Source organism: Pseudopodoces humilis, chromosome 5, assembly GCF_049639895.1.
Source record: "Pseudopodoces humilis isolate 2021_Gansu_Grassland_sample_001 chromosome 5, ASM4963989v1, whole genome shotgun sequence".
NCBI classification, from domain to species: Eukaryota; Metazoa; Chordata; class Aves; order Passeriformes; family Paridae; genus Pseudopodoces; species Pseudopodoces humilis.
Window position 1 is genome coordinate 37,733,527 of NC_142204.1, and position 21,106 is coordinate 37,754,632.

The following is a 21,106-nucleotide window of genomic DNA, read 5'->3' on the forward strand; positions in this document are numbered from 1 at the left end:
CTAATAGCTCCTATAGGACCAGTTCAGCTGCCTCCAAAAATGAAAGAGCTGCCTTGTACAGAGGTCCATTTCAGCTCCTGACTGCTTCCCAAGTCAAGTGAGGTCTGTAGCTGACATGTATTTACATCTGGCTTCTCAATGTACGAGCATTGAGAGGTCCACTCCAAAGACTTTTTTAAGAACCTTCCAATCACATTCCAGATGACTTCATGGAGTGTGACAAAATCAAAAGAAAAGGGGAGAAAACAGATGAGTGATGTAAGACACTGCCACAGAGAACTGTCAAGATGCCAACAGACTTTTTTTTCCAATTCTTTTAATTAGCCCCAACTTTACTACAGTTCAAATTAAAGCATCACCACATGCTATTGATTCCAAGCAAAGCTCAGATTTCTAAAAAAGCCATTTTCATAAAAATACACACATAAAACACTCACTTAAACAACTACAGGGTCTTGAAAGAAAGTAACTGAGAAATACAAGTACCTGTTGTCCCCACGGGCAGGATCCTTGGGTTTAGTATCACTATCATAAACAAAACGCTCTTGGGAGATGACTATGATGTTCTCTGTAGTTTCATTTCCCAAGATAGTGATAACAGGATAACCCATCTGTAATGTCCACTGATCCATTACCTCTTGGATGTTTACAGATTTTCCAACCCTTTTTAAAGCCTTGGAAAAAAAAGAGAAGTTACAAAACACTGAAGCAGTGTCAACATGTAAAACTTTTTTTTTTTTTTTTTCTTTTGGTCCTCAGGATCATAACTGGTTTTGAAGGGTAAAATAATTATCACACATGTATGCAGATACGCACAGACACACACAATACAGACACACTACATAACTGAACTTAAGGCTCTGTGTATCTTAAAATTAAATGTTGAGCAATCTTAACAGAGAGCAGAGTGACAGTCAGTCATGTTTTCCACATCATTCAAGTACTTCTGCTGTAACAGAAGAAATAACCTGCTTTACAGGATTTAACAAGAGCCACAAAAATACTGGGTAGCTATTCTTAGCCAGCTAAGGTTAAAAAAGACACAGTGTTAGCTGATCTAGGCACCTACAATAAGGAGTATTTGAAAGGCCCTAATTTCTAAAAATACAGAGCTTCTCTGTTCTGAAAATCAAAAGTTAGTTATGACTAGTTATTTGAAAATACTGTCCCTTAAGTCCAAAGTGAAGCTATGTATAACAAGATATCCCCTGCTGCTTCATAAACTGCACCTGTCACAATACATAGAAGATTAATGTGTTCATATTTGATTCCATATGTCAATAAAAATGCTGTTTTACAAGTGGATTTTCATCTGAAACACAAAGAGATACTGTAGCATCATGGGAGATGAGACTGCATATGAGGAGAAAGAGGCATCATTTGTTCTTTAGCGGTGGACATGCTCCTAGCTGTCGAACAGTCCAAGATCACAGACTGAGCAACCTCTGATGAATACAATCAGAAGGTTTCTTCAGAACTGAAGCTGCAGTTGCACTGCATTAGGAACAAAGGGGCTGGCAACAAATGCATTTACGACTGAGGCAAACAGAATTATTAGCTGCAACAGTAGGTATGAGCACACAGCATAGCTATAGTGGTTATAGACCAGAATAGAGTCTCAATTTTGTTCTACTTTATTAGCTATGGATTCTGCAGCTCTTTCAAGACAACATTTATTCCTCTGACTTCCCATCGCCCAGGACTGTCCCAGAGGCTTTAATAAAGGCAGGCAAGAAAGATCCTTGCAGTGACATTCAGCTAGAGATCAAGACATAGATTTAAAAGCCTGACAGTATGTTACTCATCTCAGCTCTCATTAGCAGTCAGTATAGACATAGGACTTAGTTCAGTTGACCACATGCAGGTGACTAATGTCATTTGACCTTTACCTGCCACTCCAGAAGAGCACAGATTTCCCCATATGTCTTATGCTAAATTGGTTAGACACGCCTGAATGTCTCAAACATCCTACTGCACCTAATCCGGCACTACTTACCTGTATTTGAACAACTATCTTAAGTCTCTAGTCAACAGTCAGTGGTTCAGGCTTATTATAAAATAATCATGTAGTGGCTACCCAACTGAATAACTCTCTATGCTCTGCTGACTTTATTGACTAGATTTCTGGGATTACAGTCGTTCCTATTCACTAGTGTCAAATGACATGTCCTAAAATATTCAACACATTCTTTCAGAACCAGTGTACCTACAACAGATGTGTTTCTCATGTGGCAGCTGGAAGCCAGGTAGGATAAATTAAGGTCAAAGCTGTTAGAAGTCTGTGAATTGGCAACTGAAGGCTCAGTGAGAACAACAGGATCTTGGACACCTAGTTTACATGTATATTCCTGCTTGTCTAGATGTCTTGACCTCCAGCTGAATCCTAGCTTTGGTGTGAATAGTTACAACTAGATTGTCATGTTTTGTATGGCTTGAACTGCTACTTGTGCCAAAACTCTCTGACTGTACTCCACATTGCCCTCCACTCAGTCTTTATTTCTGGGGAAGACTCAGGCTAGCTCAGACTAGTCCCATAGGGAGAAATTCAGGCACACTTTGCTCATCTTACAAAAATTATAGCCATTGTGGAGTCCTAGACCAGGGTCTAGAACTCAAGCCAAGCCTGGATATGGTAATGTAAGTCTCTACAGCATGCCAAATGTTACAGTAAATAATTCTCTGTTTACATCATACTTTGAAGCTTTAATAGTTTTGTCTTTCACAAAAATCTTAACTCCACGCAAAATCACAAACACAAGGGATGGAAACGCCAAAGCTCAGCACTTTTATGTGCTTTCCAGCTTATGGGTCTCAGTGTACTGCCACTGAAGTCAGACAGAGATTCCATGAAGTATCTTTCACTGCACATCAGTGCCACAGCACATGCAGGGAAATATATTCTAACATAACAAAGAATAGAAATGCTGCAGTACTCATCTTTTTAATGTTGCCACTAGGTTAACTCAAATGGAAATTCTTTGCATCAGTTTTTATATTTGCTCTGTGGCTTGAAGATCTCAACATGAACTATTCACTCCTGATCTCACGAAGAAAAACACCATAGCAAATTCCTGTTTCTCCCTCTGTGCAATAGATTAAAGCATTTTACCTTTGACAATGTGTTCCAGAGATCATTTCTGGCTGCATTGCCATACTTGTGAATGGTTAAATAGTCCTACAGAAATAAAATAAAAACAAAAATCAGTATTACAATACACAAGCCAAACAACTAGAGCTATTAGGAGTTAAATCACATCAATGTTTGCATTTGCTAGAAATCTAGAAATATACAGCATGTTCATCCTAAGGGAATAAATAAACAGTTTCTTAAGCTACTTTGCAATGCAAAAATTGTCACTAAAAATTTCATTTACAACATTCAATGCTCTTCCTTTTCTGTATAAGACATTCTATAAGCTAAATATCTTTTATTTATATATATATATATATATATATATATTTAGAATACATGTCTAATCTTGGGAAAGGTTCCTAGGTAATTCTTGGCAACGAAAGGAGAAGCTGCGGAAACACAGTTCCAGTTGCTATTTTAGCAGGTCATCCTGCTTTGTCTAGTGTCAAAAATTTGTTCACTCAGATGACAGTCTGATTCATTACAGAAGATTTAACTGAGCAATAGTCCATCTAAACTCCAAACTCTTATCTAGGGAGATCCTGGCCCTTCAGTGTCAAAATACATCATCCTGGCAACTAGGGTTGTAACAGGTTATCACAAAAGCTTCCCACAACAGGGAGCAGTAGAGGATGTGTTACAGGAATCTAACTGTGTGCTTGTGCAGAGGGACCTACATGTGTGTTTTCCTACCAGCTGTGAGTCATAGTCCAAGCAGGTTATAAACTGAATGCTTTCACTTATTCTGCAACAGTTTCAGTAACTAAAGGTCCATTCTTCTCCCTTAACGACCAGAAAGGTTATTCCCAATAAGCCTCCATTGTTTTAAAACAACTTCCCAAATTAATAGTTTAAGCATATTACCAGCTCAGGTCTAGGTTTTTCAAGCATAAAATACTTTGCTTTTAAAATGACTTCTGGAGAGACAACACTCTTGTTTCCCACCATCCCATGTCCCTTGACAACAGCTCATTCAGTTACAAAAGTGAAATTCAGCATTGATTATTTGAATAACATAAATTTAAAGCATTTGATTGGGAAAATTAAGTGAAAAAAATAGATCAGAGGTTGTACATCAACTGGTTCTCCTAAAATTGAATTTCTACCATCTTCACTTTACACAATGGTAGAAGACAAACCCTAATTTACTGCACAATGATAAAACTGGGACAATTTGCTGACTATGTTATCTGTGCTTTGTGTGAAGTAAGATACTTTGGGAATAATTAGTATTTGGAAAGCAAATTTTCTGATACACAAATTGTAGCACCTGCGACAGATTTAGCTTTTGTCAGCCAACTTATAGTAAAACAAGCAACAACTCCCATTTAATCACAGACTAGGAAGGCTAAATGAGAACACTGACTCTGTAAATGCAGTGCTGAGTCTTAACAATGTCATGAGACTAACTCGGAAAAAAGACAATATGATATAGGCTGCACCTATAGCACACTGTGCTTCCATTTTATCTAAAAATACAGAATCATTTAAGATGCAGTGAAACATTCAATAGCTTCCAAAGCTAAAGAAGCTGAAATGCAAATTAGAAAGCTAAAACAGGAATAAACAAAAATGGGACAAGGTAAATAAATAACAACAGATATACAATCCCCATTTTAAGCAATACTAGAAAATGCTGCATATATTGGTCCTTCTGAGAGATGCTTTTAGAATCATTACAGAGCAAAATAAAATGGGTGAACACCTAAGGACTTCATCCAGGCAATAATCCTGTTTACCAATCTACAATGAGACATTATGTTGACTTTTACATTTTGTGTTCAGAAAGACTGCAGAGATTAAATGCTTCTGCCCCTTTCTTCTGAGTTTGAGCTTCTGAGTTTGGTTTTGTTTGGGTTTTTTCCTCCCGATACATAGATTGGGAGGTTTAAATGTAGTCTATCACTCAGTTAAAAATTTATTATCCTCCAACCTAACATGTTTATCTCACACAAAAAAACCCAAAAGGAATCCTAACCTTTACCTTGAAGTAAGAATATACAGCAAGAAACACAGTGTCTTGGCATGATTCCTGTACCATACAACCTAATCATCAATTTTGTCATTATTTCATGAAAGTTGCATCAAGAGCATAAACACAGCATAAAACTAGGAGTGTGATCAAACTCATGCACAAAAAGCAGTCCTAAGTGACAGCATGTATCAACATAGGTTTTCAGTAGTAAACCTACGCTGCAGTCTCAAATCTGAGTGCACTTTCCAGAGGCACAAGAGCAAAAGGTTTCTGAACCAGGTCCTATCAAATACCCTCTTATTCCTATCCTCATACATTGTGTTTGACAGTAACCAGCAGCAGACACTTGGAAACAGTATAAAGCTAAAAAAGCATACAGTGGTACCTCCCACAACTGCTCTTCAATCATCCAGCACTTCACGGCACAAGAAACCCTAAGCAGATTAGTATCCTTGCATTTAATAGTTATCTTCTGTAAATATGGCTGGTTTCTTTCTGAGCCTACACAAATCAGCACTTGCAACACCTTATGAAAAAGCATTTTGCGCTCCAGTGATCTGTTGTGTGACACCTGTTCCAAATGCCTGCCTGTCCACTGGTTTCATCCGCTGCTTCCTACTTCGGGCATTAGAAGACACAATGCATTACTGTTCCCCACTTCACTCTCCCCAGGCCACTCACGTTTTTACAGATCTTTATGGAATGAGTGCCCACCCCAGGGCTTATACAGGTTTTATACTGAGAACTCTGGCAGACCCAACCACTCCCAGCTCTGCTGCAAAGTTATACTGCCACCCCAGCTACTGACTCCAAAGGTAGTTTGGATAGTTTCTGACCCTGCCTGAACTTTCATTACCAGACGATGAGTCTCACTTCCTCTTCCATTGACAGGCATTCAGCTTAAAAAGGAAAAGACATATCAGCATCAAATACATATCAGTAAATAATAAAATACGAGCCAAAGATCTATATATACCCTGCCTGTGTATTCTAAGGATAGAACAAGCAGGATTATAATCCATTTTTCCTCCTGGGGACTCATATCTAAGTCTTAAGCAGCTTGCAGAGGGGCAGAATTCATGTTCTCATTCACTGTAACTCTCCAGGGCAGGAGTATTAGCCGCCCCTTTGCCTGTACATTCAGTAGAAAAATCAAAGCAAACGGAACAGAGACGCAAGCCACAGAACAGAAAAGGAGGATGACACTGAAAACACAGCTGTCTGAATCTAAGTTGTGCTCAGCACAGCTCCAAAGGAGGCAAAGTGACTTAAAGCCACTTATTCATAAACACATATGCCCAAAACCATCTGGCTGCAAGGCTGCTTCCCATCATAAACTTGCAAGTCTATCACTGACAAAAGCTGTTCCATTGACTGGAGTATACTGGAGCATGAAGATATGCATTAGCCACCTTCCTGTCAGCCTATGGTGTGTGTGAGCACAAAAAGATGGCATGCAAATCTCTTTAACAACTCAAGACTCAAGTGTGCTCTTCATGGAGAAGGTAGGAAAAGTTCGCAGACCCTAGGGCATTGTCACACAACATGAAAATTAATGAAAAACACACACCTAGAAGTAATCATTTGGGTTTATATTTTCAGCATACATCCTCTTGTATTATTCTTCCTAATATTTTCGCATTAAAACATGAAGCCACTCTTTGCCAAAAAAGAATAATGGAATGTGATCCATTCACCTCTATCAATAAAAAATTGATCAGACAATGCAGTTTTCTAACATGCCTTAGCAAGTCTCAACATCAAATAAATAAATAAACTAAATATCCTCTGTGATACCATGAAAACAAAGCCCATTTAATGCTCAACCAAAACGTAAGATCCTTCCAAAAATCCCTACAGATTTAATGTGTTATCAAACAGTAATCTTAATCACCCCCCAAAAAAAGAATTAAAAGGCTCAATGCTTTTGAAATTATTTCTTGAGAACTTGAACTGGAACAGTAGTAAGAACAGCAAAAAATGCTAAGATTTTGAAAGATGGCTTTAGTGATGCTGTATTGATTAAGCTTTCACAATTTTTATTGTATTAGTTTTTTTAAGAAAATCAGATTATTTAAAAGGGAAAAGTCTTTCATTTCTTCACAATATTACCTAGTAACTAAGCCTCTTGGTTTAAAAATAAATTAACTACCCCACTATCCAAACATGGTAACATGCTCACAACCAAAAAAAGGTAATGACTGATAAATACCAAAAGGTTAAACAAATGTAAAGGAGGAATAAGTCTCCACACATGTGTCTTACTTCCAGGGGAGATTTTACATCTACAAACAGAAACTGAAATATCAAATCTAGGACTAAACTCCTTTCTCAGTTAATCTGTAATAAGTTGATTGCTCAGCTGAAGGAACAGCTCCAGACTAACGTGAGTGGTGTTGAGATCTGAAACAGATGATACTGAATAACTTCATTTTTCTCCTAAAGATAACTGGAAAATTTCACCATATGAAGAAGGAAAAAGTAGAAAACTATTCTCATCTCCAGTTCATGTGGCTATGTTTCTCCTTTCTCAAGGCTCAGGAAAAGCAGACTTGCCTCTACCTCCCTTTTTTGTATTTCAATCCTACTCCTCAGTGCACATCCTCCTCCCTTTGGCCTACAATATGTTCTTGTTCAGTGGTTTTATACATGACTGCTGTATATCACCCAAGATTTAACACTACAAATAAAAACATTTAGTTCAGGTAGAAATCATGCTCTACAGCTCCAGGTATCAAATCCAGTGTGTTTGTTTTCCTAGGAATTTATATACTTAATCTTAAATTGCCTGACACTATCTGACAGATGCTGACTCTGACTATAACATGCTCCTTTTTCCTCCTTTCCTTCACACTGGTAACATCAAATCTGCTATCGCGTATTATCTTAACATCGCCTAATTAAAAAAAAAAAGCTTGGGCAAGGGTCAGAGGGTAGTGTATATGTTTGCAAAGGTGAGCAACAAACAAGAGGGTGCGAGAACCAGTGGTAAAGGACTACCAGCAAGCTACAAAACCATGAAGATTCCCATAAGAGAGGAAGACTACTGAATAGAAAATCTAAGAGAGCAATTAGATTTGCAGTATTTTTCAGCTGTACAACAGACTAATCCTGAAGAAACAGCCATAAGGGAGAGAAGTGACCACCCTCCCGGCTGGGCAGTCAGACAAGCAACAAAATAAGGAGTAGGCAAATTCACCTTACTGGTCATGGTCAACACTGTGTAAGGCAAATTAGTTGAAGGTTAACTCTATTTGTGTCAGGAATTAATTTGCACCAGTGAGTCAAGCTGCAGAGCTACCTCCAAACTGAAAGAACAGCTGTTATCAGGCCAGGCATCAAAGCACTACTGCAATGCCAGATAAGAAAAAAATTGGAAATAGGTTTTTCCTGAACAAGTAAGCCAAACAAGTATTTCACTTTCTCCATTGTTTTACTAGAAATGCCCAACACTGCTTTCAGGCAGTCCAGTAAGAAACTGTCAACATACAGAATACACCAGTCACAGAATATATTTTCATCAGTTTCTACCAGAGGATCAAAAATGTGGATTTTCTTCCTACACTATAATCTATTACTGCATTAAAATGTGTTCTTCTTACAAAAAAATAGTTACTCAAAAGTCAAGAATTTAACTAACTAAAAGAGCATTTTGACTTACAATAACAAAAAGCCAGCATCAAAATTATATTGAAACAGAAAGCACATGAGGAGTATAAGGTAATGCCTACAGATAGTAGGTCTGACCATGTAGACAGTCCTTACATAACATTAAAACTATCACATCTGTTACAGTCACAGCATCAAATGCATTCCTGTATCTACAGTTTGATAATACTTCAGTGGTACAGCCAGACTAAGCACATCCTACAACCTTTGCTGTTCCTTGGACCCACCCCTCTGTTTGTGATGCTACTTTGCAGACTAGACCTCTGAAATGGCTGGTATTATATAATCTAACCTTCCCCACAAAGGGCACCCTTCCTTCCCTGATCAAGTTTACCAAGGAGGACTCCAAACTCTTCCACTGGTCTAAATGAAGTGGTGTTGGGTGGCCATGAATGGAGGGGAACAAGCAGTTGGAAACAGCACTGAAGAAAACAGAACAGTGGTTTCCTAAGCCAGTGTCCTGTCCAAGGATGTGCCAAGTATTATGAAAGAAACTGGACAGAAAGATACACGGTGGTGATTTCAGAATACAGCTAAGAGAAAGATTATCAGTGCATCACCTTTAAGGGGAACAAAAATTTTATTTTAAAGTGTATTTCTCTAAAAGCGATGCTCAAATGTTCTTTTCAAATGTTTGAGTAACAGCTGGTAGCATCATTTCTCATAAATAAGCTGATTTTTACAGTGAATTAGTTAACCTTCCTTAGAAATTATGTGTGGACACTGCATTCAAAACTGAAGTAGACTAAACTCAGAAACTTCAAATAGTAATAAACACTATCATAAATCAAAGGAAGGGTAATAACATTTAACTTCAGTTTCTAAAGTGTTCACATGGGGCTACCATGACGTTTAATTAATCCAATTATAATTCCCACCTTCTACTGCATTGAATGAACTTTTGTGCAACCCTGTTTAAAATGTCTACTACCAGGAGCTTCTTAGCTAGCTTCCAGTTCAAACTCACAGATAGGTAAAAAGAAGTTTAATAAAGCCTGAAAGGTGTGGAACATAATTCAAAGCCATCATACAAAAATGGTTTTTAGAATACAAAAATTCACTTCAGCTGTATTTTGCCTTCTCTTGTGGTTACTATCTCAGTCAACACATAAAATCCCAGGGAAAGAACTCCATGGAATCCTATCACAGTACGCCAGCTGAAATTCTAGCCCTTAATTTCCAAAAGGTACATTTACACTTTTTTCACATACAACAGTGATATAATGCTGACAAAACCAGCAGCAACTGGAAAATACCCAGTCAACATGTCATATCTGCAATTAAATCATTATGTCTAAACAGCAAGCTATAACTACTAATCAGAAAGAGTAAAACTGGAACCACACATGGAAATAAATCTTAATTTTCTCTGGAGCCAATGATGCTGAATGGGCCACATAATAATAGCATTTTACTTTGTCCTTTTTCCTGTGTAATTCATTATACTCCCATTGATGCTAACAATAATCAGATCAGCAGAACTGACATTTCTGGCATTATATGGGCCAATGGGAGTTTTAGCATTGATTTTGCAGGAGAAAAATTAGGGCAATGTTGAGAGTATCTCAACCATGATATTAGAAGTATAACATTCATTTAGAGGATCCAGACAGGACCCTGTTATATGCAGGCTGAGATACAGGAGAAACCAGTAAAAGGAAGCAGGCAAGAGCCATCATTAGGTCAACAGGATTGCTTTCTTCACTCTACCCGCTGCTTGTTGATAAGAAACCAGTACTGTAAATTAGAAATAAGCCAATTAAAATCGACATGGCCCTTCGTTTTCATTGCAACACAAGAAAAGAAGAAAAACTTCAAATGACTGTAAGGGACTCAGTTTTTCAATTAATAATCTTCTGTAGTGCAACTCTGTGAACCCAATGTAAATGGGGCATCTAAAACCGATTAAAAATATGTATTCAGGCAAATTTCCAGCTACTTTAAAATATATCCTACTTTGTGGAGAATCCTTGTTAAAATATCAGAAATATTGAATTGAGGGGTTTATTTCCCTTGTAAAATTCAACTTCACCTTTTAGCTATTAATACGAAGAGAAGGGAGGTTCCATTTTGAAACACAGCAGCAGCAGTTGCAGTGTGGTGGCAAAGCAGTTTGCAAGCAAAGTCTAAAGGGAACATTTAGAAGGACTGCAAAGTTAGTGCATGGCAGAGTCTGATAACATCTGCTGTGCATTGAGAAACCTGCTAGTACGTAAAGCTTGGCTTTAAAGAAAAATGTATTTGATGTATTATTTGATAGTTGTACTAAAATACTGAGCTAAGGATAAATCCTACAGAAATAAAGCACTCTCTGAAATTGAACTGCATATATTTGACTGAATTTGTACATTCATTTAATTCTGTCTTGTCTGGTTGTATAATACACTTTAACCTCAAACCACACATTACTCAATAAATATATTCTTAGTGCACACAAACAGAAGATGGAATGTTTTCCAGAGATATTTAGACGGCACCTGCTAATTGTGACAGGTTGGCTGCTCATTCCTCTGCCTTAACTTGAACTATGCCCAAGAATTGCTCACCAGGCAAAAAATCTCTGCTGTACTCTTCTCTAACAATTTTCTCTACATAAACACCAGACTTGGAAAGAAATTATTGCTACTTATGAAAAGGTGTCTCTAAACCGATCAAAAAAACTTACTTCAAGCATGTGTTTGTATCTAGATCATAAGGACCTGCAACATTTTTACAGTAACAGTGAATAACAGAGAAGCAGCAACAGCGAAGCTCTGACTTGTAAGTTGTTTGTATCAACGAGCAAAGTTTCTCGTTGTGCAAAAAACTTTCACACAATTCAGTCCCTAGAGCAGCAATTTTTCTTTTTTTTTTTTTTTTCATTTTTCAAAATGAAGACATCTTAAAAATCATTAGCCCTTACACCTCTGGCAATATGTGACAACCTAGCCACATGCATGTAGGGATGCATGTGGCCTAAATGCATGTGGCACATGCATGTAGCCTAAATGCATGTAGGGAAAGGGAAAGGAAGAGGAAGAGGAAGGGGAAGAGAAAAAGGGAGGAGGAAGAGAAGAAAGATGGAAAAGGAAAAGGAAAATGTTTTCGCAACAGTGTTTTGTGCAGCATGGATTCAGGATATTTTTTTCTAAATGTCCTCCATTAGACTGAAATAGATTAATTTATTTACTTAATTTCCAATATATATAATGTGTTAACTAGGATTTCAATACTGCAGTATTTGTTCTGAAAATATCCCCACTGACTTCTAAAGAGCTAATGGAAATTCTGATTGCATAAGAGCAGAAAAATAGTGCACAAAATGTTTCACTTCCAGTGCCCTGTAAAATCCACTGAGCTGCCTCGTAGCAACAGAGGTAAAAGTTGGCACTGAGCTGCTATCAGGAAAATAGTGTAATTCTATTCCAAAAGAAAACATTTTTGTAAATAGCTGCTGAGCCTGCTGACATTATCTGGGAATTCATACCTATCACTCTTCCTCTTAGTAATTCCTGTAATAAAAATGAAGGAGAAAACAGTCATAACTGAATTTCATATGCAACAAAAAGCAGCTCACTGAAGGCACACCAAGTGAACAGCTCTGCAGTATCTGTAACTTGCCATAAAGGGCAATGGTGTTCCGAGAAAACAAACTTTGTTTATGCACAGTGTGTACACTAATTGTTTTTCTTTTCATAAAAAGCTTTAGCAGCAGAGCAAAAAAACATTTCCTCTTAGCTGAAGAACACCATGACTTCCTCCTAATGAAGGCAATACCATCCACAACCTTGCCCTGAACCCAGGCACTGGGGACACCACTGGCTATTGAGGTTCAGCAGCGCCTACCCTCACATTTTATGTTTCCTTGCTGTGACCTCCAATGTGGGCAAAGTGTGACTGTTTGAACTGAAATCCTATCTTTAAAGAGCCCATCTTAGATTGAATTCTTCCCCAAAATTTCAGTCAACACCAGAAAGTAGTGAAAAATATCACATTTTACCTTTTTTTATCAGTGTGTCCTTTCCTCTACTGTCCCCATGGACACATAGCTGGAACACAGCTCCAAAGGTCAGAAGGAAAGTGATCTTGCTTCAGGAAAATGCTTTTTCCTAGGACTGATCACTGTTAGATAACCCAGCAGCTACAGAGACCCTTTCTCTCCCTGCACCAACAGCTCACAGCTGCTTAAGCTCAGAGGGACACTCAGGCCTTGAAGTAGAAAGCAAAGAGCACATGTCTCCCTTATCCTGGCAATCCCCAATAGCTGGGGCAGAAAACTGTCTGATCCAAATGCTCCAGGAACAGAAAGCAGAGCTGAAGGAATGGAAAGGAGTTAATATAACCAAACAGGAATATTCTGCAAATGCACCATTTCAGGAAGAAACTCTCTTTGCAGAACACCAATGTTTTATGGGGCAAAAACCACCAGCACACGTGTGGCTGCAAAAATTGTGGGCGCATTATATTCAGTCCTGCCAATGTTCTGCTTTCAAAAGGGTAACAGTTAAATTGTAGAACTGTAGATAAACCAAATACCTTCACTCTGTCTATGGATCAGCTTGCTGCACACCAGGACAGCACTGTGGTCTCATGTGTAGCAGAGCTGGACTCTGCGACTGAACCTGATGTGACATCTGTTCTGAATATCTCACATGGTTTATAATGCTAAATATTTTAGTAGAGTATCTTCTTGGGTTTCAAAATAGATATCCAAATTTCATGGCTCTTTTTCATTTTACTCACATTGGTCCAATTTCCCTTCAGAAGTACACGTGCTCCATTCCTCATTAATTTCTTTAAAGAAATATTAGTTGAATGATCAACATTTCCTGGAGGCCCGCCTTGGTGTCTTCACAGGCTGAGCTGCAGCCACACAGCTGACAATGATGCCAGTGGAAGCTGTGTTTTGAATACATAAACTCTTCTGATCCCTAAGTGCTAAGACACATGGAAGCTCTGCATACTTCACACCTATGTAAATTTTAACTTCAATTTCTCTGTGCCTAGATCTCCACCCTAGCACCATGCCTTTCTTCCCTATGAGGTTTATGTCTTCTGCATTAACTGTTGATGATGCACTTCGATACCACACTGGATGACATTTAAGGAAACTGAATATAGCAGTTAGGAACTGAGCTACAAAGCAAATTAAAAGTATATGAAACTACTGAACAAAAGAACAATCAGTTAAGCATGGTCCACCTTGTGAATTGAATCAGACATTGTCCTATGTAGGAAACACTGGGTACTTGCATAATTAAAAAAACTGGTAAAGGTGCACACAGAAAAAAAAAAGAATGGAAAAATAGAATTAACTTTAGCACTTCTCAAAAACTTTATGTTTAAATTATGCAACTTCAAACACAATTTTCCTTTAAGCATTAGCATTTTGCTACACACAGTATACTCAGATACTCTTGGAGTCAGAGGAAGAATTTCCATTTTTGGAGTGATACCCAAATCTGGCCCTTACTATGCTATACATCTTTAACACTTTCAAAGGAAAAAAATATTGTGACGTGACAAATTATAGAAGTTCCTCATGCAAGAAATTGACCTACTGTCTTTTATTGACCTCCGTAAGTCAAGATGGAAAAAGCTACAGGAATTAAGTCCATAACGCTGAATTCTTTTAACAAATGTAAACTAAAATCCAGAGTGATGTAAATTAGAAGCAAAAGAAATGCTGAGGGGGCAAAAAAGGTGAAAGATGCTAACAATCTTGTATGATATGCAATGTAGAAAACAGTGATGTCAGCTCCTATGAGATTTCCTATGATTTCCGAAGTCCTCCCTTTAACATGCTCAAGTTCTCCAGCTGACAATTCTCAGATAAAAGGATTGGTAGCAACTAATTCAGACAGTTAATTACCAGAACGGCCATGGTGATTCTTTGATGTTCACCAACACTCTGCTTTTCTAAACCAGAGGAGGTGGGTGCAGAATCAGCTGAAAAGTACTTCACTCAACATCTAGTGAATGCACCAGCTGCAACACCAAAGGTACTCTATCTGTAAAGATGCTCCTCCTGGGTGGCAAAAGTTACATCCTTTGACTGAGCAAAGGAAGACTCCAGGTAGTTCCATGTGCATTGTTGATCTGAAGGCAGCATCACAGTTCACTGCTTCACTGACTTTGATCCTAAGATGACTGATTTTTTTGTCTCTTTGTCTTTGAAGATTTTTAATGTTTTACAGAAACTCTTGAAAAGAAATTTCTAATGATGTCTCAGCAAACAACTAACTGTTATGAATTGGTAATAAAGATTTAATAAGTAGGTATTGAATAGGTACACTGTTTAATGCACTATGTAAAAAATAGATAATCATATAATACCATGGAAATAGATGAAAATATTCCATTAATTACTATTTCATGCACATTGTAGGTGTCTAAAAAGCAGGAAAAAGCAATGCACATGAAAGGAAGTTTAAACAGCCAGCAATATGATCCTAGGAAGTGACTGAAATCTGAACCTTGCTGTATTTAATAGCCTGAACACCACACTTCCCCAGACAGCTCCTATGAAAGGCTGACTCATTTGTTTCAATACAGTGGCCACTCTACAGAACCAAAAGAGACAGTATATATCCACAGCACTGTATGAAAATTCTTCCAGATGTACAATGTGAAGCCTAAAAAGTAGTTAATTTATCACAGAAGCAGAGATTCCTACGGTAACTAATTCAAACTGCTGATGATGCACTAAATCAGAGTGAGTGATGAACACATACACAGCAGCAAGAGAAGTTCAAAAGGATACAGATCTATGTGATCAATGAGCTGTCACACAGCAAATGAAATGCAGTGTTGACAAATGTACAGTAATAGAGATGAGGCTCCAAAATAATCAAACCAAATATAAGAAAACTTAAATAAACCAGAGCAGAAATATCTCATTACAGCACTGGAGGTGCCTTTTTAAACATATCTACCAAACATTCCAATCACTGGTACTTCTCTCTCTATTTAATTTGAAAAAAAATAAAAACCAAGAACTGATTACTTGAAGAGATTCATTGTCGTAAAGCAGTAAAATCTTACCAAAAATGCAATCCAGGGACACAAGACATGTAAGAAACCATCTATTTCAAGGACAGAGTTGGAACAACAGCCTACAGAATAAAATCTCACACAGACCTAGTATATCGTATTGCACATTACTACCCTGAGTGATGACAGAATGGTAAGGCCAACTTATGGCTTCTACCTCTATCAATATGTGCAGTTCAGAAACATAATCAGAGCAAGTGGTGCTGACCAAACCTCTTCATACTCTGACCACCTTATTACCTGATTAATACCTTTTTGATTGAAGAGCAACACCATTTTATAAGAAGAGTGCTGGCATTCAGTCATGTGCACTTCTTGACTTTTCCTGGAGCATAAGGAACTGCACATCATGAAAGATGCCAGAACTTTTAAAACTACAGAAATCACCTACTGTGAGAAGGAAGGTTTTATTAGACATTTTCTACAAAAATAATAGCTGTAACTTTCTGTTAATAATAAAATAGTAAATAAATAAATAAATAAATAAATAAACTAAATATACAGGTGTTAGCAGCTGTGGCTACTACTGTCATTATTCATTAGAGCCAACAGAAATACATTCTCTTTTGCTTTTGTCCATGGAGTGCTACGGTGAGAATGTTCTGTCTGTAACTAAATCTCCTGTTTGAAATGTTATATGATTCAAGACATCATATCTTTGAAGGGCTTTTCAAAAATCATACCTTCACTAGTCTTTTGGATGCAGCTTTATTGTGGAACTGCCGCACTATAATCAAATGGTCTTTCAAGTATATTTACCATCATAGGAATAGACCAGCTATTCTTGACAGATTTGAATCTCTACAAAGATATCTACACTGTAAAAATGAGCATTTCTACCAGAATTTTACTTCCTTGAAGACTCTATAACAGAACAGCTTGCTGAATTGTTACAGATCACATGCACATTTGTACATTTCCTTCAGAAATTTCCTTCATATTTATTGACAAAGACTGTCCACCAAAGAGCCTCATTCTCCTCCATCAACTTTTCTTTTTAATACAATTGTTTTCTTTGATAAATAAGGGATTTTTCACCCCCAAGCTCTCTCAATCTGCTCTTCAAAAAGTCCACATGGCAGATGAGTAAGAAAAAACAATTAACAAAAAAGGTAGCAATCCCATTTGTTTCTTGCTCTAAGCCTTGCTTTTTCCTCTCCTTAACCTAAAGGTTACCTTATCTGTTCTAGGGTCTCCTATATAAAAGCTCTAATTCTTTAGCTCATAATAAGATGATGAATCATGCCTTGCTTTTGATGAAACCACAAACAATTCAAACACAAATAAAGAACCACTCATTTTGGTTTATGCTAATAAGACTTCAGAATTACTCTTGTTTATCATGTGTTAAACACTTAGCGACATGGCTAATACACTAAAAATAATTGAAATAATACTGGAAATGCAACGGAGTGGAGAGGTAATAGTATAGAAAGTTCCTGGAGTGTGTGGAAGTTAACTTCTAGACATAGCTGGTGAGCAAGACAACTAAAAAAGCTGCCCTGCTGGACCTCTTGTTTCTGAACAAAGGGTTGTGGGTGATGTGATGATTGGAGGGTGTCTTGGGCTCAGCAATTATGAAATTACAGAGTTTTGAATTCTTGGAGGAGTAAGGAGAGGGGTCAGCAGACCTGCCATCTCAGCCTGTTTATGACATTCATTGAGGGAGCTCCTTGGGCTTTTGCCTGAAGAGTAAAGAAATCCAGGAAGACTGAACATATTTAAGAAATCTTGAAGGTGCTGGAGCTGGCCATCCCCATGTGCTGAAAGACAAGTCAGTGGGGAAGACCACCAGCCTGGCTGCACAGAGAGCGTTGTCTGGAGCTCAGATAACAAAAACAAGTTTATGACCTTTGGAAGAAGGGGCAAGCAACTCAGGAGAAGTACAAGAGCGTTGTGAGGTTATGTGGGCAGAAAACTTGAAAAGTCAAAGCCAAAGTAGAACTTTATCTAGACACAACACTGCTGCAAAATATAATAAAAAATGTTTCTAGAAATACATTAGCAACAGAAGGAGGGCTGAGACTCTCCATCCATTGCTAAATATACAACCAGGCGTCAGGCCCACCCAGAATGCTGTAAGAAAGGTCCTGTTTGACCAGCCTGACCCCCTGCTATGACCTACTTTGTGGATGACTGAAAGGCTGTGGATTCCGTCTACCTAGACTTTACTAAAGCCTTTGACACCATTTCCCACAGCATTCTCCTGGAAAAACTGGCTGTGGAGGTCTTCTAGAACTCAGTTACTCAGCAAGCCATTAGAATAACAGAGGAAGAATGAACCATCAAGTGCATTTTCAGAATATATGTTATTTGAAGAGATTTATAAACAGTAGTAATATTTAATTTTGCTACTCTGTAGAAAGGACGTTCAGTTGAATATCAGAATTCCACATTAAAACAGGATGCAAGGCAACATAATTAAAAAACCCAAGTGATGGTACCAAGCTCAAAAGCTAAAATGCCTAAACCAGTGCATGACAGGGTAAACTAGTCCTCCACTTTCCCTCATCATTAGCAAAGCTATAGCCTCCCAAATGTACACTGCAGGAACAGCATTTTGTTAGATTTGCAAAACACAAAAAATTAAATGATTGACAGATATTTCCAACTGTATAATTTGTAACTTATGAAAAATTTATTAACTTTATGTTTTATTTTGTTCAGCTTGAAGACATACACATGGAAAATCTCTATCTGGATTTCAAACTGGTTTTAGTTAAAATCATCATCTTTCTGCTGAACTGATGCCAAGACTTGCACTCGTCAGATTTTCACAGTTAGATTTTTCATAGACTTTCATTAGCAAACAGAATGGTTTCTATTTAGAGCCAAACCATTGAAAAGGAGAAATAATAGGAAACCATTCAAATCAAAACCCAAAGCTCCATTACAACTTTATGGTAATTATGATTAATCCCTGCATAGCTATTCTTTGATCTGAACTTTTTCCTCAGTCTATTTCAGGACAACTTGCACACTGTTATTTCTCAGGCAAACATAGAAGAAAACAGAAAAACAGGGTTTAAGATGTACACACTAAAACTTTGCCTTTCTAAAACCCTTAGTGACACACTCCACTGGGAAAAAGTGCTACTGAATTCCTCTATGAATGGATCTGTCCAGACAAAAGTTTCTGGCTGGAATATGGAGTTTGCTGGACTAAGGACAGAAGTCTTACTGTCTCAAATTACATGATGGTTTTACCCTTGACATACACAAGATTTTATGAAGGAAACTTCTGATTTAAAGAGTTCTCATCTGGATGTGAAATTTATCTGATTGATCTGACCTAGTGTTACAACTAAGCAAATGATCAAGCGAGGTCCCATGAGTAAGTTATGCTACAAACCCTGAATGTACTGTAAACTCTCCAAAAAGCTGCATTTCCTCAGCAAGTTTCCTTTCATTGCCTTTGCACGGGAAACACCTCTCTGACATGACCAATGCATTCATTTAATTTTTGTTTTATATTTTATCTTCCAATTTATTTTGTTTAGAGGTAGAATTATTCTGTTAAAAAATGACCTGATCCTAGATGTAGTTTATTTAAATTTCAAAATGAAAAGCTTACTAAGAACAGATAAGATTGATTGCTCCTTCCAACTTAGCATAATTGTATTTCAGGTGAACATCAATTTACTTTAAAGGACACTTCTAAGTAGCAAGCTGCATCATACATTATTCATCAATCACAGCTGCCTGTAACATGATTTGCTCAAGCAGATTTCAATGGAATAGAGGGAATTGCATTGTTTTTTATGCTTTGGCTTGTTTGTTTTTAAATAGTTTACGAAACACTAATTTGTGCTGAATTATTGCTGAAAGGAGTTCATCCTTGGTAATCAGCATGTTGAATTTCTTTCTCTTTGTATAGCAATGTTACCTCTTTAAATTTCTTTTAAAAGACAGAGTGAGTTTTCAAAACATTGTTAAGGCAGAGAGCACTCCATGCTTATTAAAGGTAAAAATACAGCTCAAGGATTTTGCTATGGAGGAAGGGATGGCAAATATATTTATCTGAAAAGCATTATTTGTTTTTGGGCTGTTTATTTTCCACCTGGCTTATATCATTATTTGTTAGACCAGCAACCAAATGCAGGTGAAGAGAAGTAGCTACTTCCTAAGCTAGTCCTTCACATAGTTGTCACATGGATAAATTGGCTTTTATGTGGTACTCTAGATGAAACTGTATGTCAGTTAAAGTGCAATCACTTCATACACCAAGAAATATAGGTGAAGCTGCATCTTCAATCAAATTCAGCTTCAGGGACATAGTAGTACCTCAGATGGTCCTAAAGTAAAGAAACATTTACACAGATTTATGCAAATATAGCTTCAAAAGAAAAAAGAAAGAGCAAGAGAAACTCCTAGAAAGACACATCTACACAAAGATGGTAATGCCTTTACTTACTTGTAAGCCCATTTGAAACACAGAATGACCCATAAAGTTAGCCAACATTCGAATCAGAGCCGCACCCTATGGGAAATAATAGAAAAACAAAGTTACCTGTTTTGAATGCCAATATAACACAAAAACATACTCAGAAGCAGGCATTTACACCCAACGCTAATATCCCTGAAACCTGTAACTAATACAATCTTTATTTGTGCTAAAAAGAAAAAGAGAGAGAAGATAATTGAAATGTTTACTAGGAAAAGTGAGGAGGCAAAGTGGTATTGTTAATATCCTGTCCCATATATTGAATAAGGCACAGGTCAAACAACACACTCTCCCCACTGCTGGAGCATGCATGTGCCAGTTCCACGGGTGACTGACCCCAACCCTTCTACATATTTAACAGAAATGTCCAATTTTAAAAGAAAACAAAGAAATAGTGGCAAATTGCAAATTCTACCTCAGTAATTTTTTATGATATTTTTATCTCCATTACACTATTGTACATCAGGATTCAAAAGTGATACTACTTCCTTTTGTAAAAGCCTTCAAGATCTGGTGACTAAAAGTGAATAATTTCCATAAGAATTTTATAAAATGTGTATATATATATATATATATATATTTGACTTATTAATAGGTTATTTTCCAGACTGTCATGCAAAGATCACTCTTTCTCTACTTATAGTAGTTCTTACCCTCTTCCCCTTCAGGCAAAGCATAGAGCTCTAAAAGACAGGTGATTCTAATTCTCAGTACTTGCTGCAAGAAACAGACAGATACTTGCAAGTAGCTTTTTTTTTAAGCATCTTTGTGTTTTCTCACTCACTCTCAGAAACACAATTGCAGTGTATTTTCCCTTTGCACAAGTGCTCTACTTCAAGCAGAAATAACTTTG

At 37.4% G+C, this 21,106-nt stretch overlaps 1 protein-coding gene across 1 annotated transcript in view; it reads right to left on the reverse strand.

The window, feature by feature from the left end:
• Positions 1-21,106, reverse strand: part of TRHDE (thyrotropin releasing hormone degrading enzyme) — a 211,339-nt gene that overhangs the window by 77,349 nt on the left and 112,884 nt on the right. The window contains exons 7-9 of the mRNA XM_005519367.3: positions 20,224-20,289; positions 3,110-3,175; positions 487-674 (exon numbers count right to left, since the gene is read on the reverse strand). Of these exons, the coding sequence (XP_005519424.3) occupies positions 487-674; positions 3,110-3,175; positions 20,224-20,289 (320 nt within the window). The remainder of the gene's footprint in view (positions 1-486; positions 675-3,109; positions 3,176-20,223; positions 20,290-21,106) is intronic.